The 25,330-nt window shown below is 39.5% G+C and overlaps 1 protein-coding gene across 1 annotated transcript in view; it reads left to right on the top strand.

The window, feature by feature from the left end:
• The window catches only part of NELL2 (neural EGFL like 2), a 385,449-nt gene that overhangs the window by 190,272 nt on the left and 169,847 nt on the right, over positions 1–25,330 (top strand). The window contains exon 14 of the mRNA XM_082850800.1: positions 18,365–18,490. Coding sequence (XP_082706926.1) covers positions 18,365–18,490 — 126 coding nt within the window. The remainder of the gene's footprint in view (positions 1–18,364; positions 18,491–25,330) is intronic.

Here is a 25,330-nt window from a genome sequence, read left to right as displayed (position 1 = left end):
CCCTAGGTCTGATGTGGGTCTCTTGTAGATAGCATATATATGGGTCTTGTTTTTGTATCCATTCAGCAAGCCTGTGTCTTTTGATTGGAGCATTTGATTCATTCATGTTTAAGGTAATTATCGATATGTATGTTCCTATGACCATTTTCTTAATTGTTTTGGGTTTGTTTTTGTAGATCCTTTTCTTCTCTTGTGTTTCCCACTTAGAGAAGTTCCTTTAGCATTTGTTGTAGAGCTGATTTGGTGGTGCTGAATTCGCTTAGCTTTTGCTTGTCTGTAAAGCTTTTGATTTCTCCATCGAATCTGAATGAGATCCTTGCTGGGTAGAGTAATCTTGGTTGTAGGTTCTTCCCTTTCATCACGTTAGGTATATCATGCCACTCCCTTCTGGCTTGCAGACTTTCTGCTGAGAAATCAGCTGTTAACCTTTAGGAATTCCCTTGTATGTTATTTGTCGTTATTCCCTTGCTGCTTTCAATAATTTTTCTTTGTCTTTAATTTTTGCTAATTTGATTACTATGTGTCTCGGCGTGTTTCTCCTTGGGTTTATCCTGTATGGAACTCTGCGCTTCCTGGACTTGGGTGGCTATTTCCTTGCCTATTTTAGGCAAGTTTTCGACTATAATCTCTTAAAATATTTACTCTGGTCCTCTCTCTCTCTCTTCTCCTTCTGGGACCCCTATAATGCAAATGCTGTTGCGCTTAATGTTGTCCCAGAGGTCTCTTAGGCTGTCTTCATTTGTTTTCTTTCTTTTTTCTTTATTCTGTTCCGCAGCAGTGAATTCCACCATTCTATCTTCCAGGTCACTTATCCGTTCTTCTGCCTCAGTTATTCTGCTACTGATTCCTTCTAGTGTATTTGTCATTTCAGTTATTGTATCGTTCATCTCTGTTTGTTTGTTCTTTAATTCTTCTAGGTTTTTTTAAAAACATTTCTTGCATCTTCTTGATCTTTGCCTCCATTCTTTTTCCGAGGTCCTGGATCATCTTCACTATCATTATTCTGAATTCTTTTTCTCGAAGGTTGCCTATCTCCACTTCATTTAGTTGTTTTTCTGTGGTTTTATGTTGTTCCTTTATCTGGTACATAGCCCTCTGCCATTTCATCTTGTCTATCTTTCTGTGAATGTGGTTGTTTTTCCACAGGCTGCTGGATGTAGCTCTTCTTGCTTCTCCTCTCTGCCCTCTGGTGGATGAGGTTATCTAAGAGGCTTGTGCAAGTTTCCTGTGGGAGGGACTGGTGGTGGGTAGAGGTGACTGTTGCTCTGGTCAGCAGAGCTCAGCAAAACTTTAATCTGCTTTACTGCTGATGGGTGGAGCTGGGTTCCCTCCCTGTTGGTTGTTCGGACTGAGGCAACCCAACACTGGTGCCTACCTGGGCTCTTTGTTGGGGCTAATGGAAGACTCAAGGAGACCCTCCAACACTAGCAGTTATGTCTGCTTCAGTCTCCCCTGGTGTCACTGCTCCTTCCCCTGGGTCCCGATTTGCACACTACTTTGTTTGTGTCATCCAAGAGTGGGGTCTCTTTTTCCCCCAGTCCTGTCGAAGTCTTGCAAACAAATCCCACTAGCCTTCAAAGTCTGATTCTCTAGGAATTTGTCCTCCTGTTGCCGCACCTCCAGGTTGGGAAGCCTGACGTGGGGCTCAGAAACTTCACACCAGTGGGTGGACTTCTGTGGTATAAGTGTTCTCCAGTCTATGAGTCACCCACCCACCAGTTATGGGATTTGATTTTACTGTGATTGCGCCCATCCTACCATCTCATTGTGGCTTCTCCTTTGTCTTTGGATGTGGGGTTCTCTTTTGGTGAGTTCCAGTGTTTTCCTGTCGATGATTGTCCAGCAGCTAGTTGTGATTCTGGTGTTCTTACAAGAGGGAGTGAGAGCATGTCCTTCTACTCTGCCGTCTTGATTCAGGCCTCTAATTTATTTTTTTATAATTTTTATTGGAGTATCATCACTTTACAATGTTGTGTCAGTTTCATGTGTACAGCAAAGTGAATCAGCCATACATATACATATATCCACTCTCTTTTAGATCCTTTTCCCATATAGGCCATTACAGAGTACTGAATAGAGTTCCCTGTGCTATACAATAGGTTTTATCAGTTTTATCTATTTTATATATACTAGTGTGTATATATACACACTATATACTATTTTATATATACTAGTGTGTATATGTCAATCCCATTCTCCCAATTTATCCCCACCCCGTTATCCCCTGGTAACCGTAAGTTTTTTTTCCTACATCTGTAACTCTATTTATGTTTTGTAGATAAGTTCATTTGTACCCTTTTTTTAGATTTCACATATAAGCAATATCATATGATATTTGTCTTTCTCTGTCTGACTTACTTCACTCAGTATGACAATCTCTAGGTCCATCCATGTTGCTGCAAATGGCATTATTTCATTCTTTTTTATGGCTGAGTAATATTCCATTGTATATGTGTACCACATCTTATTTATCCATTCTTCTGTTGATGGACATTTAGGTTGCTTCCATGTCCTGGCTATTGTAAATAGTGTTGCAATGAAAATTGGGGTGCATGTATCGTTTTGAATTATGGTTTTCTCCAGATATACACCCAGGAGTGGGATTGCTGGATCGTATGGTATCTCTATTTTCAGCTTTTTAAGGAACCTCCATACTGTTCTCCATAGTCTCTGTACCAATTTACATTCCCATCAACAGTGTAGGAGGGTTAAAATTTAAATTGATGGAAACAGTCTTTTTTGCAACTTCATTAAGTTTAAGGTCAGATATAACTTAGAGATTAAATTACAAATACCAGCTCTATCTTGCCTTTCAAGAAGTCCAAGTCATATGTTCTAGTTATATTTGTTAAAAGTGTCGAAGCCAGTTAGCAAATGCTTGCTTGAAGTGACAACACAACTATTAGCATTCCTCTTACAATTCTCTTCCTCTCATTTTATATTCATTAGCTTCAAAAAGAAGAACAACTCCAATATAAAATAAGATTATCATGAGCAGAAAGGACATCGGGAAAAAAAGGCTTGGAGATAGGAGATGGAAGTTTGAGCATGGTTAATGGCAGCAAAACAGTATAGCTACAAATACCTAAGGATTGCACAAATGAAATAAATCTAACTTTGATTCAATGATGTAAAATTATGTTTGGGATCAGTTGTGACAACATGTGATGTGAAGAAAAATGAAATGGCATGGTCAAAGCAACAGACATTGGAATAAATATTAGTTTCATTATTAACATTATGAATAGAAATAGGAATAAGTTTTAAGGAGACAATATCTGTAGATTGTGAGAAGCACAAATTAAATGTCAGAGAAGAGTGAGAAATTTGAATTATGTGGAGAAGGACTTGGCTTGTTTGGGCAAATGACAATTCCAGAGCTAAAATAGCTGTATGTGTTTGGACAGAAGGGATAGTTAGGAAATTGGTGCTACCCTTAGTGAAGGTGAAATATTGGTGAAAAGGCAAAGACATTATGGTTCTAATTTGGATCTCATATTCATTGGTGTGGTATAAAAATAGATCCCTAGATTTTGATAATACATAAAAATATTTTTACTTTTAATTCCATTTTAAATTTCCTCCAAGTAATTTTACTTTAATATGAAGAATGTGCTTTGAAACAGATTTTTACAAATTGTTCATATCCTTAAATAAGAAAGTGACGGTAAAGAAATGGGACTGAAATTGTAGAACATATACGTTTGTTTATACTGAGTTGTTGTGAGGTCATACTTCCTAATCAGCATTAAACATTGATTAAAACTGTCAAATTTAGCAATGCAATTTAGTCAGTGATTTACGTGTAAACGAACAATTGGAAATTGGAGTGGCTTCATATCTTTCACGAAAGCACTGTGATGATGTTTAGATTAATCTAATAACTTTGAATGGGCAGCAATTTGGATATTGTAATGACTTGTTTGGGGTAAAATAAATATATATGTGTTAAGTTAATTTTTAATATTAAAAGTACTAATCTGCCTTCTAGGAATGAAGGCGGTTCAACTTGATGAATTTTCACATCCAACATGGCAAGGCAATCTTTCAAATGAGCCTGTCTGTTCCTTAGTTTCAAGCAAGTTGGATTCAGCCAAAACAGCTACTAACTAGGCATGCATACGCACAGATAAAAAGTGCAGAAGTAGAGACAGATGGACTCCCTGTGGCCAAAGAGGTTTGGGAGACACTGTGGAGGAATTGGGGCTTCATCTGGGCCCTGAAGGGTGAATGCAATTTAGTTTGGTAGAGAGAAGTAAGTAAAGAGAAAGAGTAAGACATGTCTCGGAATTTTTTGCAACAGGAGGCTTATGTCCAGGCGTGTTAGCAGGTTACACTGTAAAGATAGAGACCAGATTGTGGAGGAACAGTGGGTTACATGGAGTGATTCTGTTCTAGATTTGCCAACCACTGACTTAGAGCAAACATCTGAAAAACTTCTCAACTTCAAACATGTTCCTTGGCTGTGAAAAGTGGGTAACTCTATTTGCTCTCCCTAGGTTACAGGGTTATTGTGAGAATGAACATATAATGCCTATAAACATGAACTGTAAGAATCAAGGTGTTACAAAAATGTCAGGTGGGGCTTCCCTGGTGGCGCAATGGTTGAGAGTCCGCCTGCCAATGCAGGGGACATGGGTTCGTGCCCCGATCCGGGAAGATCCCGCATTCCGCAGAGCAGCTGGGCCCGTGAGCCATGGCCGCTGAGCCTGCGCGTCCCGAGCCTGTGCTCCGCAACGGGAGAGGCCACACAGTGAGAGGCCCGCGTACCGCAAAAAAAAAAAAAAAAAAAAGCCAGGTGGTCGATCTTTACAACTGTGTGTGTGATGTTACCAGCCCTAGCTGTGTACTGTACTCTGCTTGGTGATTTTACTCTGCACCCCAGCTCCGTTTCCTCTCCTTTCTTGTAATGATTATTTCAGACCTTCACCATTCCCTACAAACCTTTGACTCTACCCATTCTCTTATTCTCAGCAGATAACTTCTTTACCAGCAGAACAGAAAATGGAGACGTAATTCCTCATCCTCCTGTTCTCATTACATAAACCCACATGCTTCACACCCACCCTTTCTGCCTTTCCTTAGTCTCAGTGGAGTAGACACCCTTCCGCCCAGCAGTCATGGGTTCATCTCAGTGTGGAGTCTCATTGCTTCCTGTCTTCAGAGGAAACTTGCTCCATCCAGTGCTCTCAAACGCAGTTTTCAACTTCTTTCTGGTTGCTCCTTCCCATCAGCATTTAAATACCCTTAAATTTCTCCATTAACCCCACCTCCCCTTCTAGCTTTTGTGTTATTGCCCCCCTTGTTCTTTATAGGCAAATTTCTTAAAGACGTGATCTGATTTCACTGTCTTCATTTCTTCATGTCAGGTGCTCTCCTTAAACCACTTCCGTCGAGATTTTTCATCCCCTATCCCCTCCAAACTGCTCTCACCAGGGTCACTGATGACTTCTATACTGTTAAATCAGACATCTTTCAGTCTGTACCTTGCTTGACCTCTAGGCAGCAGTTAATTCTATTGATCACTCCTGCCTTCAAACACTTATTTACCTTGTCTTCATGAAAGCACATTGTATTGATCGGGTGTCAGAGTTGCAAACAACAGAATCCACTCCGGCAGTTTAAACAGAAGAGGAATATAATGAAGGATGTTAGGTGGCTCACAATATATGTGGGAGGACAGCTTTGGATGATGTTAAGCCACGACAACACCTATCACATCTGGGTACAGATCCCACTCTCTCCACCTCTTGGTGTCAGCACTGCAACTCACACAAATACTGCACACTTTTCACTGCTGACACCCAGGACTGGACTCCGGAAGTTGTACCACTGCCTTCTCCACCGTGCTTACTAGAAGATCTCACAACCTGCTTAGTCAGGAGTTCTCTTCTGAATTGAAGTTTGGCATGAGTGCCCCTGATTGGCCGTCCTAGGCCATAGGTCTATATTCTAGCTGCCAGGTACACTGAAAACTAGAGTTGTGACTTCTCTCTTGGGCAGATGGAGATTCCCCAAATAGAGAAGGTGCGTTGAAGAGGTGGTAGCTACCACTATTTCAACATTCGTCTACCTCCAATGTGCTTCTAATTTTGCTGCTACATCCCTGAGCAGTCTTTCTCAGTCCCCTTTCTTTACTTGCCCCTGGAATGTTGAAGTTCCCCAGGGCTCCGTCTTAATTTTTCTTTCTTCATTCTGAACCCTCTCCCTGGGTGGTGATGTCTAACAGCATGGCTTTAATTACCTACTCTATGCTTAGGACCCCCAAATCTTGATCTCCAGTTTTGAGCTCTAGGGCCACATATCTGACTGCCTTTTGGACATTTCTACTTGGATATGTCTTAAGCACCTCAAAATCAGCATGTCTAAAGCCATACTCCTCTGTAACCCAAATTCATTCCTCCAGTTCCCCACAGTACAGGTCCATCTAGTTGCTGAGAAGGAAGCTGTTATCCTGGAGAGCTTCCCTCTCTCATCTGCAGGTATCCAGTCAGTCCCAGAGTGCAGTCACTTTTATTTATTTAATTATTTATTTATTTACTGTGGTATGTGGGCCTCTCACTGCTGTGGCCTCTCCCATTGCGGAGCACAGGCTCGGGACGTGCAGGCTCAGCGGCCATGGCTCACGGGCCCAGCCGCTCCGCGGCACGTGGGATCTTCCCAGACTGGGGCACGAATCCATGTCCCCTGCATCGGCAGGCGGACTCTCAACCACTGCGCCACCAGGGAAGCCCTGCAGTCACTTTTAGATCCCATATATATTGTTTTGAATCTGCCACACTGTCTCCATATTTAACTAGAATAGACTGTCACAGTCACAGGGACCCAAACTACTAGGAGAGCTTCCTCCTAGCTTCCAGTTTTGCTCTTCTCTAATCCATCCTCTACCTTGCAGTTAAAAAGATCTTGCTGAGCAACTCATGTCATCTCATTCTCCTGCTTAATGCCCTTCTGAGAAGCACACACCGCCCCGCCCCCCCACCCCACCCCATGCATGTGCTTATGTGGGCCTAGGGTATCTCTGGAAGGTTGCACCAGAAATTAGTAACTGTGGCTGTCTTGGGAATTTGGATGGGAGAACTGAGGGGCTGAAGGTCAGACTTACTTTTACTGTGCACTCTATTGTATCTTTAAAATTTTTATACCATGTGAACATATGATGTATTCGAAAATTGACTGAAAAAACCAGTAGATTCCCATTGATCGCAAGATAACGTCAAACTCTTTCATGCGGTTTGCAAGACCTCAACACAAAACCGCTCCTGCTTGCTTCGTGAGACACATTGAACGTCTTGCTATTCTTTGAATATGTAAAATTCTCTCACTTTCCAGCATTTGCACATAGTTCCCTTGTTTGAAATGCTCTCTTCTTTCCCATATCCTTTAGTCCTCTGCTCAGATGTCACAGCTTCTGGGAAGCCTGTTTTTTTTTTTTTTTTAATATAATAGTGTTTGTTTATTTTTACTTATTGACAGTTTTGCTTTATTTATTTATTTATGGCTGTGTTGGGTCTTCATTTCTGTGCGAGGGCTTTCTCTAGCTGTGGCAAGCGGGGGCCACTCTTCATCGCGGTGCGCGGGCCTCTCACTATCGCGGCCTCTCCTGTTGCAGAGCACAGGCTCCAGACGCGCAGGCTCAGTAATTGTGGCTCACGGGCCCAGTTGCTCCATGGTATGTGGGAATCTTCCCAGACCAGGGCTCGAACCCGTGTCCCCTGCATTGGCAGGCAGATTCTCAACCACTGCGCCACCAGGGAAGCCCTGGGAAGCCTGTTTGACTAGATTTTGAGCCCTCACTTTTTTTCTAGGTAGTACTATCCTTATCAAACTCTTATAATGAACATAATCATCATTATTATTATTATCATTATTATTAATTGTGTCTCTTGTCAGAAAGACCATAAGCTCTGCAAGGACAGAAACATCTGGCTTATTCAAGGCTATGCCATTGGTTTTCATGTTAACACTTTGGACATAGTAAGAATTCAATAAATATTACTTACATATGGATAAACTACTCATGCGTTTGTTTCCTCTGCCCCTTAAGCTAGGAGTAATATAGTCTGTTAAGAGTAGCAAGAAACTGATACAATGCTAGTGGTTTCACTCTTCTTGAAGAATGTACCGTACAATTTACAATGAATGAATTTTAAAAAATAAATGAAGGAAATATGTGGCTACTGTTTGAGATGTCAAAAAAATCATATGTTTAAGTAGCATATGATAGATATAGTTTTTAATACATAAAAATTAATATTTGGTAAACAAACTCATTAATGCCACTGACTTTAAAACATGATTGCTGGCAATTCCTTTAAATGCTAGCTTATTTGTAAATGACATTTTAATTTATTCTTTACTGATTCTTCACTGAGCAGCCTACTTTTACTTGCAAATTTTTTATTCTTAAAAATACTCGTATCTTCCCAAATGTTACTCTCAAATCTCTTTCCAGAATTACATTTCTCAGAACTTCGTCTTTTTCTTGATTTATGAATTAAGTTTTTGATCTCTTTGCCAACTTTCCCAAGGCAGTTTTTCACAGCTGGTGGGCCAAGATTTAGTAATAACCCATACTGATCTGTATCATTCTTCAATATGAGGAGTCCTTGCTGTTGAACTGTATGACTTCAGATCTTATTGGCTGAGCAAGAAGGCATTAGTGTTCATTACCATGCAGGACAGTATTGAAAATGCTGTCGCCTTAGAAATACACCACGCTTTAAAAAAAAATGGCACCAGTGACATGCAAGGCATAAGATAGGGGTAGCTGGGTTGCGTGGCAGAAGCACATAGGTGAAGGGGCAGCATGCCTGGGTGCCCACTGCCTCCAAGGTTGGTGTGGAGACCAGTCTATGGCCAAAAGGAACATTAACTTGGGACCTGGGGTTTGGAAACAGTGTTCTCATTTTGATTGTCACTCATTAACCGTGTAAACTTGTATTAGAGGGATCTTCCAAAAACACAGATCGGATTCAATTAACCCTCTCCTAAAACCTTTCCCATTTTGTATAGGATGAAGTCCAAATTTTTTAACATGGCTCACAAAAGTTTCATGATCTGACTGATCCCTGCCACCTTTTTAATTTGTCTCTGGCATCCCTGTGCCTCCATCTCTTTGATAGTAAATGGCTGGGATTAGTTTAGATGATTTCTAAAGTTCCTTTCAGGGCTAAAAATCTATGATTCTGAATAGTTACGAAGTCGGCCTCAGCTTTCAGATAGGGTAAAAGGGAATTTATAAATTCCTGTTTCTAAAATGCATCAGCTTGAATTATCCTGGGGCAAGAGAAGTTGTTCAAGTATAAGAAACACAGTTTACTTCTGCTTTTTAAGTTTGGTAGAGTAGGATTGTGTGTCCTACAAAATCCTAGAGAATCAGATTCTTCAGTGCAGTCATATAGATCATGTTCTCTTTGTTAGAACTGTAAATTATGAGGGCTGGTAATGACTTGGAAACCTCTAGCCTTTGTCTTTACAGATGATTAAATTAAGGTCCAGAGAGATGAAATGCCTGTCAGGTTTATAATAGAGCCAAAGACTAGACTCCAGCCTTCTTTATTCCCACCGCAGTGTTTTTCCGTGACACAAGACAATGTCACCACCGTGGCTTATGTTCACTGTTCATACAAAAAAGCCCACGTCTAAGTGAATGCCTGGGCAGTATCCTGGGAAGACAAAGGATTCACTCTGCCAAGCTGAGCTCCAGGTCAGGCCAGTGTGAATGAGGATACTTATCTTTTCTCCTTCCAGATGAAAAGCCATGAAAGGGTCCATTGATTCCTTCAACAGATATTTAGTGAGGGCCAGCCATTATTCTAGAACAAGGTCTCTACCCTCCAGAATCTTATATTCCAATAGAAGTAGACAACAGACATACTAACAAATAACTTAATAAGATACTTTCAGACACTGATAAGTAACGTGGAGCAACTGGGGCTGGGAAGGTTACTTTAGATTTAGTAACTACCTAAGACTCCAACTTTTATTAATTCATGAACATTCTCCTCACCTTGATTGTACCTTTTTAAATTAATTCCACAAGTGCACCTTACCAACTCTTGTGAGATGTATTTTTCTATGCTGCTTCCCCAACCTCCTCCTTCCAAATGCTTTAATGTCTTCATATCACAACAAAGAAGATACCTTTCTTATATTTGTTGGGCATTTAAGTGCATTTGCATGTGTCTTCTATCCCATAACAGTGTTTGTTTTTTTCCTGCACAAACTTCATTCAAATGGAATGTTCATCATTCCTCAATATTTCATATTTTTGCCATCTCTGCTGCCTACACCAGACTTGAATCTTTACAGTACTGTTTTTTGAACACCTCTGTTTGACAGGAAACTCTCTTCTTTGGCAGCCCCTTCCAACTTTGTGCAAGTCGGTCACTTTAAGCCTACTTCTTCAAAAGCCACTTCCAGTCCTGCCACACCATCACATATTCCTTGGTTGCCTCTGTCCTTAGTCATCAACCTTCCTCTTTTTTTTTTCTTTTGACACTTAGCATAAAAGACCTCATGTTGTTATTCATGTAAGTATGTCCTGGCTTCTTAATTTCATTATCGGCTCCTCACGTTGGGGGAGGGAAGAGTTATAAAATCATTTGTATCACCAAATATAAATTCCCTAATGTGTTCTGAATTAAATGGTGCTCAGAAGAAATAAGCACTGTGTTAAGAAAAAAAATGTTTGTTGCTCCCTATTTAATGCACGTGGTGTATGTTTCAGATAGACAGTATGTGTCACTTCATAACATTATCTTTTAAGTATTACTTCTTCAGCTAGTTTGTTTTTTTGCCTCATGCCGTAAATAGACATGTTTCGTGTTCATTATATACTTGTTGAATAAATGAATGAAGATTTTTTTAAAAACAACTAGATATTTCAAAGTCTGTACTTTGATCATGTACATTGTGACTTTTAAGGAGGGGAATGGGGACAGGATAGTAATATAATGGTTCTGAAATTATTCGACCATACAATACTGTCTTTTCAAGCAACCATGAATCTCTTAGAGATAGTACTCTCTAAAATGTAGGCTTAAAACATAGAAGGCACCTAAATGGATAATGATGATGATATTACTATTTCCTGGACTGTAAGTCCTTTTAAGGCAGGGTTTATGCTTTAACTCCCTTTGTACTGAATTTTGGAAGGGATGTTAAAAGCCCCGTGGTTCAGCAGTGTACCCTTTGCTTGAATCTCTACAGTGTGTCCAGCCATGTTTGAATTCTTCCACCTGGCAGGAAGCTACCTTGTAGTAGCCCTCTCCAATATTGTGCTGTTCTCCCCACTTAATAGATAATTGTATTGAAGCATAATCTGTCCGTGGTACTATCCACCTATGGTTGTTGTTTTACCCCTTAGGGTCATCAGTATGACTGAAACTCCAGTAAAGTGACTTGGACATAGAAAACATTCAATAAGTATATAGAGAATTGAGCTGAATTGTAAGAATTTGACTCACTGAGTTTTTGAATTGGGATTTGGAACTAAAACATACCTTGGATTAAGATTGAATATGTTTTTCACCAGATTACTTTTTAGTTATGCCATTTTTGTGCCTGTATCTGCACATGTAAACGGAAATGATGTTTATGTAGCTTTGTAGTTCTAGTATGTAAATGTGACTCTTTGGAGAGTTCCTTTCCTGAAGATGCGGCATGAGAAATTTAAAAAGGCAGTTGGCAATTACGTATGCAGTATTGCGATGATTTTTTTTTTGGCATTTTACTTCTTTTCCCCTCATAACACTGCTCCAGGAAATAGGTCTGACACTTCATATCTCTTTGTTGTGAATCCTGTATTCCTATGTGATCCAAATCACTCAAATTCCTAAAAGGCTTCATGTTAAATAGGTTCCTCATTTTTGCTTTACAACCCTATGTTGAACTGGGTTGACCAAAGAGTTCCCTTGGGTTTTTCCATAAGATGTTACGGAATATATTTTCTCTGACTATATGACAGCTTAAAAAGGAAACATCTGCAAAAGAAAATTGGACAGGCTGATGTCCCCCAACAGTCTGGGATGTAGACCTAACAATGAGCGATTGTTAGAGACAGTATTTAGAAGGCCAACTTACCCTTTCACAAATTATCCTTTATTCATCTTACAAATCAAAATATTCCATAGCTTGTAGCTGTAAATAGAGCCACATTAACAGAAATTACCCCAATTTACTGTCTCTTTTCTCCATCCCGTCCCATAGGACTTTAGTATTCTCAAAGTTCCCATTCCTTAAGTGTTCTTAGGAGGGATCTGGGTTGCTTCATACGTACTTACGAGTTTGATTTGCCAGGTTTGGTGGCTACTCCTGCTGCGGTAGGCTTTCTTCTCTAGGATAGTGTTTGGAGAGAGGCACAGTGTCTTCTGTACTTAATGCTTGTTTCACCTGGACTCATTCCTGCTCCAGGCACTGAAGCTACTTCCTTGACTCTACCAGGAACTATGATCTCTCACTAGGAACTACTCTTGTTTTGAGGTGATGTCACAGTGTACTCAGTGGTTTTTCCTTTTGATAACCAAGATGCTGTCCCTGGGTTATGTTCATTGTTCTTGGCTCTTTCATCTCCAAAGGTAAATTCTTCCTGCTTTTGTGCACATGGACTTCTTTGTGGCCATCCCTCCAGCTCACAGCTTAAGCTCAGGGGGCTTCTACAGTGGTTTTCAGTAACATTGACTTCTCCTCATTACCCTCTCAGAAGGGCAGGGTTAAAATCCTTTGATCCAGCTGAACACCTTAATAATCCCATATGATTCTTATTATGATCTTAAGACTCTGGAAGCAAATGAGTTTTCATCATATTCCACCAGGGTGCTTGTAGTTTGATTTTTCTTTTAGGCTGTAATCGATTGTGATACTTTCTTTACAGACCAGTGCAAACATACAGAAGTAGCAGGAGTAGATAATGCTCTATGCGTGCTTGAGAAGAATGTATATTCTGGGTTTTTTTGGATGTAGTGTCCTGTGAATATGTCCTGTGAATATGAACAGACCAGTCCAACTGGTCTGTTGTGTCATTTAGGACCTCTCTTGCCTTATTAATTTTCTGTCTGGAAGATCTGTCCATTGATGTAAATGATATGTTAAATAAAGTCTCCTCCTATTATTGTATTCCTCTGTTTCTCCCTTTATGTCTGTTGGTATTTGTTTTATGTATTTAGGTGCTCCTATATTGGGTGCATATGTATTAATGAGTGTAATATCTTCTTCTTGTATTGGTCCTCTTATCATTATATAATGTCCTTCTTTACCTTTCTTTATGGAATTTGTTATAAAGTCTATTTTGTCTGGTATGAGTATTGCTATCCCTGCTTTTTTGTCATTTCCATTTGCATGAAATATCTTTTTCCATCCCCTCACTTTCAATCCGTGTGTGTCTTTTGCCCTGAAGTGAGTCTCTTGTAGGCAGCATGTTGTAGGTTCTTGCTTTTTATCCAATCTGCCACTCTGTGTCTTTTGATTAGAGAATTTAGTCCATTGACATTTAAAGCAATGTACTTATTTCCATTTTAATCCTGGTTTTCCAGTTGATTTTGTAGTTCTTCTTGTTTTTGTTTTTGCTCTTGTGGTTTGATGGTTTTCTTTTGTATTATGCTTGGGTTCTTTTCTGTTTGATTTTTGTCAATCTGTTGTATGTGTTTGATTTGTGGTTACCCTGGTTTTCAAGTATGTTGATCCATAACTATATCTACTTGCTTTAGACTGATAGTTATATAAGTTCAAACACATTCTAAAAGATCTACATTTTTTACTCCCTTCCCCAGTGTTTTTGATGTCCTATTATACATCTTCATGTTTAGCCTTTTGTAGTTAATTGTAGTTATAATTGCTTTTACAAAATTTTTTTTCTTTATATAATGGCTTATTTAAGTGACCTTCAATCCTTTTATATATTTGTCTTTCCTATTGTGATTTTTCCTTTCCTGTAGATTCTTGCTTCTTTTCTATTTAGAGAAGACCTTTCAATATTTATTTAGGGTAGGTATGGTATTACTGTATTCTTTTAGTTTTTGCATGTCTGAGAAACTCTTTATCTCTCCTTTTATTTGAAATGATAATCTTGTTGGGTAGAGTATCCTAGGTTGCAGGTTTTTTCCTTTCAGGACTTTGAATGTATCGTGCCACTCCCTTCTGGCCTGCAAAGTTTCTGCAGAGAAATCAGCTGAAAGCCTTATAGGGGTACCTTTGTAACTGACTCTGTTTTTCTCTTGCCGCCTTTAGAATCCTCTCTTTATCTTTAGCTCTTTCCATTTTAATTAAGATACGTCTTAGTGTGGGTCTGTTTGGGTTCATCTTGTTTGGGAACCTCTGTGCTTCTTATTCCTTGAAATCCGTCTTCTTCTTTAGATTTGGGAAGTATTCAGCCATAATTTCTTCAAATTTTCGATCTCCTTTTCTCTCTCTTCTCTTTCTGGAACCCCTGTTGTGCGTACGTTGCCACAGTTTTTATTATCCCATAGATCTTGTATGTTGCTTTTATTTTTGTTTCCTTTGTCTTTCTGTCTGCTGTTCTGATTCAGTGATTTCCATTATTCTATCTTCCAGATCACTTATTCATTCTTCTGTGTTATTTAGTCAGCTATTCATTGCTTCTAGATTGGTCTTTAGCTCAGTAATTGTCTAATTTTTATTGGTTCCTCTTTATAGTTTCTAGTTCCTTGTTACAGTGATCTGCATTTCTACTGATAACCTTTTTTAATTCCTTTCGCATTTTTATTACCTCCTTTTTGAACTCAGGGTCTAGTAGACGGGTGAGGTCTACTTCATTATATGTTCTTTCAGAGGATTTCTCTTCTTTCAACTGGCAGTAGTTTCTTTGCTGTCTCATTTTACTTAACTTTCTCTGTCTCTATGAATTTAGGAGAAACCGTTATCTACTGTGATCTAAAAGGGCTGTTTCCATGTGGGAGCATCCCTGTGTAGACTGTACGAGTCCAGTATTTTTGTGGCAAGGGCTGTTTTTGATCTGGATGCCAGCCACGTCTTTCCTCAGGGAATGCTGGCTCTTAGCCCCTTGATAGGGAGTGTGACTTGCATTATGGTGTCCAGAGACTGCACAGCAGTGTTGGACAGGGCCTCCTCTTTACTCTGTGGTTGTCACAGCCCTGTCAGGGGTGGGGTCTGCTCCCCAGTTCTTGGACTAGAAGCCCTGAGATCCAGGTTCTATAAGGCTCTGTTGCCCTTGAATGCCTGCTCTGTCCCAAAGGATGTGACCAGTGAAGCAAGTGAGGCCCAGGGAACCTATGTGCTGTCCATGCAGGCATCCATGGTTTTGCCCAGAAGCAGCCCAAGGTTGTGTGCGTCCCTTACTCCACTGTGTTTGTCCCAGACCTAGTGCTAGGCTGCAGTGTGGAGTGGGCTGGTTCTGGGGCTGAAGTGCTGTGGCTGCAGGAATCAAGATAGTTATGCTGCTTCCTGGGGCCCGGGCTGCCTCTGTGGCAGGCCTCTCCCAGGACCTGTGTGCCCCAGATCTGGTTCCAAGCTGTGGTGTGGGGTGGGTGGAACCAGAGGGCTCCCTCTGGAAATGAACTGCTGTATACTCCTCCCCAGGGACTGTCCGCCCAAGACGTGCATTTCTGTGATGCCACTTGACAAAGACTGCCCCTACCCTGTGAGCTCTGAAAATGGGCTTCGAGGCCAGACCCGCCGCCTTCATGTGTGAGCCCACAATGTCTGCCACGTCTGGACCCACCTCCACCTGTGCGAGCACTGATCATGGCTCCAATGCCAGACCCACGGCTGCCATGTGTGTGCTGTGCTGACAGTGGGCTTTGAGATTTGTCATGGACCACTCCCCAGGCCTTCTGGGCTGTCTCCACACAGCTAGAACGAGTCCCCTCCAAGGGCCCTTCTGCCCGAGACTTAGCGCCTAGCCACCGAGCACTAGCGGCCCTGTCCAGCACACATTTCAGACTTTTGGGAGTGTGGTGAGGTAGCAGCCGTCAGCTCCCCGCTCTCTCCTCCATGATTACTAGCAAGCCAGCATGCACACGCTCCTCTTGAGCAAAGTCCAGGCCCCACCCATCCCAGCTGACCTCTTAGCAGGAAAAGAGGTTCCCCAGGACAAGGGTCTATGTGTGGACTTTCACAGATCCTTCTCAGCAGTGCTGGTTCCATCCTGATGCCTTTTTCTTCCTTTCTTTTTTTAAAAATTTCCAACCTGCTTATGTGGAGATCTTTCTTGCAGCTTTGGTTGTATAAGAGATCTTCTACAGCTTCCAGTTGATTTTCTATGAGAATTGTCTCACATGTAGATGTATTTCTGATGTTGGGGGAAGGTGAGCCTCACGTCCTTCTACTCCTCCATTTCGGTCCTTCTGAGTGATTCTTAACTCTGATTATGCATTAGACAAGGGGTCATCAAACTATGGCCTGTAGGCTAAATCTGATTCATCTTCCTATTTTGTAAATAAAGCTTTATTGGAATATCATCAGGCTCATTCATTTACATATTGTCTATAGTTGCCTTCATGCTACAACAAGAGTTAAGTAGTTGCAGTGGAGAACTTATGGCCCCCAAAGCCTAAAATATTTACTGTCTGGCTCTTTATTGAAAATTTTTGCTGACCCCTGCATTAGACTCTTCACAGAGAAGATTAAAAATAATATTATGTCTTTGTTGCACCACAGATAATTAAACAAGATTTTGGAGTGGGATTTGGGGAGTTGGTGCAAAAACTAATGTTTTTTAAAAGCATCTCACATGAATATGATGTGTAGCCAGAATTAAGAAACACAAATAGATGATCCCTACCCTGCAAGGGTATATTTGACTTACTGGAAAAAGAAACTTACAAAAATTAATAAAGGTACAATGGATATATCTATAATGGAAACATTTACAAAGTTCCAAGGGAGCACAGCATAGGGAGCATTTTACTTCCTTAGGGAAGTTTTCTCAGAGAGACATTTAAACAGATTCTTGAAGGGTGAATCTACTGGTAGACAAGATCCGCTGCGGGTGGTGATAGGGAGAGAAGGAGAAGAGAGAACAGCATATACAAAAGCACATAAGTAAGAAAGAGTGTGGCCCATTCAAGAAATGACCAGAAGCTCAGTGTGGCCAGAACACTGAGAGGGAAGAGGGAGTGAGATCATAGAATATAAAGCCAGAAAGTAATGGTCAAACTGGGAGGGGCTTTGTATGCTAAGATGTTTGTAATTTACTGTGTTGACTTTCATTTAGAAGTTGAATGGAACATTGAGTGTTTCTAAATCTCAGTATTTTCATCCGTAAAATAAGTAGTTAGCCGCATAATTGCCAAGAGCCCTCTAGCTCTAAAGTATAGCCCCCCCCAGACCCCCCACCCCCACCCCGAGAGACTGTGTCAGCTATTTCTTTTGACACTCTCAGGACTGAGAACATACTTGAGTTTATATGAATGGCATGACTTTCGTAGTATTGGGTCACCTGACTATCTCCTGTAATTGATCCCTTTATTTTAATAGTACAAATGAGGTCAATGCTACTTCGTGGATTTACCACGAGGATATTTGAGAAAGCACACTTCTGGAGGAGAAGCACCTTGCCTGGTCAATGCATTAAGGCCCTTAATAAAGAGTATAACATAATGATAAAACACCTGTAAAATACTTTATGTTTCAGGCAGAGAGGGGCTATAAAATGGGGACAGTTTTATTGTTAAAATTCACATTCCTCCCAATTAGTACTAGTGCTTATTATTATGGCTTAGCATTTGCGAGTCTCTACACTCAAAACTTGGTGTGTGAATTACTGTGGAAGCTCTATGATATCTTGTTTTTCTATTTTACAGCTTCTCATTTCTATCAGGCTCTAGATTGTAATTTCATCTCTGTTCAACACTTACTGGTGTAGCTGTATCTCTACTCGTATCTCTAATAAACTACATGTTATTGGTTTCATATCTTTAAGTGAAGTTTTTCAAGTTCTGGTGTATATTGAATATTCTATTTACCTCTTGCAGGGTCTCCCCAAGTGTACAGAATAGCCAGTGAATCAAAAAATAATATGTGGTCGACTCAGTGATTGAAACGTCCAAGACTCTAAGGCAGCCCAGTCTCTATTTTCTGACTCATTTTATCAAACATTGTATCTAAGGTAGATGAATGGACTGAATATTTTCAGATGTATTTTAGAATGATGCAAGTTGAAATATAAAGACATCTTTGAAACTCCAGCAAGAGCTTTTAGGAAAAAATGTTATAATTTCTGTCATTTGAACATCAGAGGTTTCTACTAAAGGAGATACTTTGAATACATTTAAAAAATGCTTTTCAATTAGTAACTTTTGCCCTCTCCCCACCAAAGAAAATTATAGAGAAACTCTAGACTACTGGCCACTGTTGACCCCTTTGCCCTACTTTTTCTTCACAGACGTTGATGAGTGTGCTGAAGGGCGCCATTACTGCCGTGAGAACACGATGTGTGTCAACACCCCAGGTTCCTTCATGTGCATCTGCAAAACTGGATACATCAGAATTGATGACTATTCATGCACAGGTAAACAGTGACTATTTGTGAAATAAAATCTTTCTATGCCTTAAATTTACTTTTAAAAGTTCCTTTTAACGCTAAGTGTTTGGAGAAGTGTGCCATAAATGCCCCCTTACAACAAAACAAGTTATAAGCAAAAGCATATCTTCTTGATTTGGTAGTTAATTCTGAATCTGTTCTAAGGAAAGGGCTAGCTCCTTGCTCTGGGTAAGAAATTCCTATTAGAAACGTAAAGATAAACTGAGGAACAAAATCAATATTTTACTAATTTTATACTTAAATAGTATTTATACTCAAAACTTGTGTGAATTCTATGGCAAATCTGAGAAACACCCTTAAATAATATTTCCTTTACATGACAGTTGACTTTTGAATAGAGGAATAATGACATAAGTAATGTAATGTTTTCAGAAATAGATCCGTGGAGTGCTAGGAAATGGGAAGAGTGTCTTCATGCCTCTGGGGAGTACAGTGGAGTATCTACATCAAAGAAGTTTTGCTTATGTTTGTGCTATGAAATATCACTCCCATCAGTAGCATCCAGAGTCCTCCTCAGGGATATCTCGAGTGTTAGTAATGTCTGAAGTTGGTCCTAGGATAAGACAACCTATTCACTTCATATTCTGTAGAATATGAAAGAAAGTGGTGCTAACAGAGTAGCTTGCAGCCTATGGGGATTGAAGAAATGTGGGTGTGAAATACAACATTCTTTTGGCTTTGTTTTCAAATAGAAGAAACATATACATACCATATTTTAGAAAAACATATAAAGTCATAAAACTGGAGAGCACTTAAAGTGTTATCTTCTCATTTTTACTCTTATGTCCCCATCATCAGTTGAAAATATCATAAGTTGAAAATGCATTTAATGCACTTAGCCTACCAAACATCATAGCTTAGCCTAGCCTACCTTAAACGTCCTCAGGACACTCACATTAGCCTACAGTTGGAAAAAATCAACTAACACAAAGCCTATTTTATAATAATGTGTTGAATACCTCATGTAATTTATTGAATACTGTAGCGAAAGTGAAAAACAGAATGGTTCTAAGTGTATCGGTTGTTTACACTTGGTTCGCTGCCGCTGCCCAGCATCGCAAGAAGGTATCATACTGCATATCACTAGCCTGGAAAAAGATCAAAATTCAGAATTCGAAGTACATTTACTACAGAATGTTTATCACTTTCGTACCATCATGAAGCTGAAAAGTCGTAAGTCGAACCGTTCTAAGTGGGGACTGTCTATACTTGATATCCTGTTTATTAGTTAGAGCAAAGGGACCGTCCTTCCTCTAAATTCAAGTGTAGCATTTATATAAAAACAGAATGATGAAAATAAAATGTAATGAGAATTGCCTTCTCAGTCTATGGAGAATAACCAAAGATATTCTGAAGGTAGAAAATATATTTAACATAGAGTTGCCAGTGGATTTACAGATTCTTGCTTTTTTGTCAGTTCATCCTAAACGTTTCCACATTATGGGAACAATTCTGCACTTTTTCTTTAGAAAAAATATAATCACACTGAGTGGCAAAGTATCCTGATGGAGCACTATGGAGATATTTTTCAACATAAAAAGGGAATATAAAGAACAAGTCTTAGTGAATACATGAAGAATAAAATAAACAGTTTGCCGTAATATTGGTAATATCAATAAATCTGCATTCCAATGTAATGGCTAACAGAACAAAACAAAAAAACTAAGATAAAACTACTTGAGTGATATTTTGAGATGTACTCATTAAAAATAAAAATGCTAGCAATTTTCAAGGAGTCTGCTAATTCTTCGGCATTAGAGACTTAAAAAGCTTTGTATATTTTTGTACTTCCTAGTGATTCTTTTTGTTTTTCTTACAATCTTAAAAAGTGTTAGAGACAAGTAAGGAAGAGTACACGACACAAGATTTGACCTAGTGTTGAATGAGGAGTGTTTCTTGGGGGAGGGTGTTTTCAAGAGGTTCATTTCCATCCTGAGCCTGTCTGTTGGCTGTAAATCCAAGGACTAGTTCAGCTGTCATCCCTTACAGAGCATCTTCTGCTTTGGCTTTACCTCTCCCAGTGTATTTTCTTTCCAAATAAAATCCCACAAATTGCTGGGGTGGTTTTTTTTTTTTTGGACTACTTATGGAGAATTTCCCCTTAAGATTTCAAAGTATCTAATGATAAAAATGAAGTGTCCTTTTGTAGGAATACCAAGGAAGGCCAAAGTCACCTTAGGAAAAGCTGTTCAGGCCATGATTTTTTGCCTAAGGAGCCAGAGCCAGGAATTTCATGATCTGGCAGGTGATGGAATGTGTTTCCTTAATGATGCACCAGCGTTTCCAGCTAGCACCACTATTTCTATGCTTCCATTTAAAGAAGAGAGACTTTCTTGCCCTGAAATTTTCTACCTACTATGAGTAGGTCTGCAAATTTGAGAATTTCCATCCGTACATAAAAGTTGGATTTTCTTGGGAATATGAGTGGATTTTACTTTGTCCTCCAGAGTCAGGTGATCTTTGACACAACATTTTATGCTAAACCATGCAGGGCCAGCACATATTTAGGGTTCCTGTAAAGGCAATGAATGTTTAAATTTTTCCTCGTTGAATCTTTTCCTCTGCCCTTTAGCATTAGCATCTGAACAGAAGGCTTGAAGAAGGCTTGACTCCTCTATGATGTGGGTTTGCCTTATGGCTGAAGGCATCTAGGCAGTACCTTTTCAAGAGCTCTCATAAGACCAGAGTAGGACTTTATATCTCTGATAAAGATTGGGATTTATTTTCTCTGAAGTTTAGAAACAGACATTCACATACTTGCAGGAGTAGGCCTTCCAGAATAAATGTCAAAACACCACTGCAGAGCCATTCTCTGATGTTTGTGACTGAGCTCTTGAAGTTCTGAATTTGTTTTGTTTCTGTATCCCTGCCCCTCTTTGCTATTGAAGAGCACCCTGCCATAGTGTAACAAGTGACATTGTCAACACTGTACCCAGCAGACTCTCAAAGGTGCTAACCCCATCTGAAAATTAATCATGGACATTCTAATTTAAGGAAGAATCCAAGGCAATACATGTTACTTTATAGTCAAGAGCTTTGATCAATAAAAGAAGCCTTTTTTTGCTTTTATAACCTTGTAGTCTGGCATAGAAATTATGTATGCTATAGAGTAATCACCTTCCACAGCTGGTAGAATTGCACAGATTATTTTTTGTTTGTTTCACTTTCAGATAATTTGAGTTATATTTTTGCCATGATGAGAAAATTTTGGAGATGGAAGCATTCTTACAGATAATCTAATCCAATTTCCTAACTTCTACAAATGAGGAAATTGAGGCTCAGAGAGATTAATTGCCTTACCTATGGTTATACAGTCAGTGAGAAGCAAAAGGGGGCCAGAGGATAAGACTTTTTATTCTTAGCTCTTACATTAGTCACCATTGGTTTAATTTGCAAGAACACAAAAATAAGGGGAGAAGACTCATACTTTATCTAGAACTGCATTATTCAATTTATAATATTCAGTAGTTAAATTGTATTTCTATAGTTTCACTTCATTAGCTTCAACTCCAAGAGGAATTTTTCCCCTACAGATCGTATAGTAATAATCCTAAATCAGAAGTCAGTAGAAAACATAGAAATTGCCATTTTCTGGGCCTCTGACTCTATTATGCAGTTTCACTGATGACTCAGTTGCACCATTTGCATAGTTTACACTCTTGATAAAGTGTCGATGCAGCACTTTATATTCTTCTGAACTCATTAATATAATTTTCCTTCCAGTGATGGTGTTTTTTTTCTAGTTAATACTTCATAATCTCTGTCCTCATATCCTGTCCTATTCTAGAGTAAAGCATGGTTATACCTACAAGAAAAGAGAAAGGAAGGAAGGGAGGGAGGCAGAGAGGGAGGGAAGGAGGAAGGAAGGGAGGAAAGAAAGGATAGAAAAGGCAGAGGGAAGGGAAGGAAAAGGGTTTGGTTTATATGAGCCAAGATGTTAGAAGCCCATTCTTCCATCTCTCTGATTACAAAAATAACTTAATTTTCATGAATAACAAAGTGTCTTTATTATTAATCTAGACTAATGCCTTTCTTGGTTTACTCACATAAGCACTGATTAGATTGGGCAAAGCTTTCTGAGTCTTACTAGACAGCTCATCTTGAAACTAGTCTTGTGTAATGCACAAAGAATAAGATAGCTCTGGAAATAAAGATGGGATCAAGAATTTTGGAATTACCAAAGGATAAAAATATTCTGAAGGAAAAGGCATTCATTTCAGATCTTCCCGATATATCTCTCTGCTTTGAGTATTACAACTAAAAAACAGAGTTCTCATTCTTTTTTTGTGTTGATGAGCTTGTAATCTTCCCACTCTTGTGTAGTTTTTTAGAGTGGGAACAGGAGAATGGGAAGGGTGGACCAGTCTACCACCAAGGAATGGAAAAGGTCTTGTCCGACTTCGAGAGAAAATTCATCCTTTAGGGCAGTGGTTGTCCAACAGGGGCGATTTTGTCTTCCTACCTGCCAGAGGTTATTTGACAATGTCTGGACACACTGTTGGTTATCACAACTGTGGGGAAAGGGGGTTGCTACTGGCCTAATGATAGGTAGAAGCCAGAGACATGCTAAACATCCTATAATATTGTTAGACTAGCTATCCTCATGAGGAAATGTCTTATTTTTCTGGAACCCTTTCAACTGGGAGCTTTTCTCTGGTTACTTTCCAACTGAGTCATTAATCTTTATCCTGCACAGGACATCCAGTATAAGACAGCCCCCCATAATAAAGAATTATATGACCCAAAATGTCAGTGGTGCCAAGGTTGAGAAGTTAGGGTCACCCACTCGAAACTGTAGGATGTACACTTTCTTTTTAATTTCCCTTTTCCTCTCCAGGTTTCTTTTAGGCCTTGTATAATGATGTCTTCTCTCATTTCTTGAGGTTACCCAGTGTCCTCCTATTGGCCTTTGGCCACAAAAGGGACCCCTTCTCAGTAAGGCCCACTCTCCCCCAAGCTCTTTCCTCTCCTTTTCTCTTATGAAAAACCTGTTCTTAAGACTCACAGACATAGAGAACAGACTTGTGGTTGCCAACGGGAAAGGGAGGTGGGGGAGGGATGGATTGGGAGTTTGGGGTTAGCAGATGTGAACTGTTATATATAGAATGGATAAACAACACGGTCCTACTGTATAGCACAGGGAACTATATTCAATATCCTGCAATAAACCAGGATGGAAAAGAATATGAAAAAGAATGTATAGATGATAGATAGATAACTGAATAACTTTGCTGTACAGCAGAAATTAACACAATATTGTAAGTCAACCATACTTCAATAAAATAAATTAAAAAAAAACCTGTTCTTAGCTTAACAGGTGGAAAAATCGCAGACCTCACAGAGGTGGCAGAGGGGATTTCTTAGGGCCTCTCAAATTACGCTATCCTGATGCCTCCCCAGTAGCTTTCCACTGACCCTGACTGCTTCCGTTTTTCCAGAGCTTCTAATGCAGGCTTTGGTCCATGTCACATATCACAGAAGGTCCATAAAGTATCTGAGCACAAGAAATTCTTCTAGATACTTGATTTTTGTTGTTAAACAAAGAGCCTCCTCTGGTGTTCCCCAAGGAGTTTTACTTCTTAAAGTACTTAACTTTTTACAGCATCGAAAACTCCTCGCACTTACATTTTATGATCTCGTTGTAGTTACTTCTTTTTCTCTAACAAGGTCAATACTGACTTTTTTTTTTTTAAAAATTATCATTACCATCCTATTTGTTGGGCTTTATTACTGTTGGTTTTCTAGCATTTTCAAGAGTTTTAGATGCTATTGACATGCACAGAAGGTTGCAGAGGATTTACTACTGGGCAACCAGGGCAAAGATTTTAAGTCCGTTGTAACCCATGCGTGGCCTTTTCTCAAATAGCTGTCTCCTTTTTGTGTGTTTCTTTGAAGTTCCCTATTAATTAATGCTAGAAAAGGTCATTTGCTTAAAGTGCTTAAAGAGATGGTATTTTGGAAAGGCAGCGTAACATTATTCTTTTTCATTCTGCAGTCTTCCCAAAAGAATTGAACTTGAAGCTGATAATTTATTGTATGGATGTACAATAACTTTATTATCAACTATTTAAAAATAGCTCTCGGTGGGTTTATCAAAATCACAAGTACGGAAGAAGGTAGATAATTCATTGTGTGGACACCATGATAATTACTGGTATATAAATAGTGAAGGAAGTAAGAATATTGTGGACAACGGCAGAGAGGATAGGGGGCCAGGAGAGGCACAGATCAGAGAGAACAATGGTAAAGAAGAGGAAGTGAAAATATGCATATCAGCCCTCACAAAACTCCTAAGTAAACGTCATTTTAGTTATAAAAAGCCTTGGCTCTTTATCTTTAGTAAAATGCCTAGCACAGAAGAAATCTTTAATAAACATTAGCTACAATTATTGTCGTTGTTTCTATTGTGATTAGAGAAGGGATCCTCTTGAGGAAATGTCTTCTGTCCCTAGGAGTTTTTCAACTGGGCGCTTCTCTCTGGTTACTTTTCAATGGAGTTATTTTTTATTATTATTATAAATAGATAGCCTTGCTGGAGCCATGGATTCAATGTGTTTTTATTTAGTCAACTGACTTATTATGTACCTGTGAATAGGGGCTTAAAAAAGAAAGAGAAACCTTGGTGTAACTGAATAGCACTCTCTCTGGAAGTTAGAAAAAATCCTCCCATAGGAGGATGTGTTGTACTTCCTGGGATCAGGGAGGTTCCTCCTATTCTTGAGAATGAGTGTTAGATGGGGAGGCTTGGAGCTAGATATCTGCTTCCAGGGCTTATTGTGGACACTAATCTACCTGGAGTAGAGTCTG

The sequence above is a fragment of the Leucopleurus acutus genome (genome assembly GCF_964270905.1).
Source record: "Leucopleurus acutus genome assembly, chromosome: 11".
Lineage (NCBI taxonomy): Eukaryota > Metazoa > Chordata > Mammalia > Artiodactyla > Delphinidae > Leucopleurus > Leucopleurus acutus.
The sequence above is the reverse complement of the archived record's forward strand: the minus strand, read 5'-3'. Positions and strand labels throughout refer to the sequence as shown.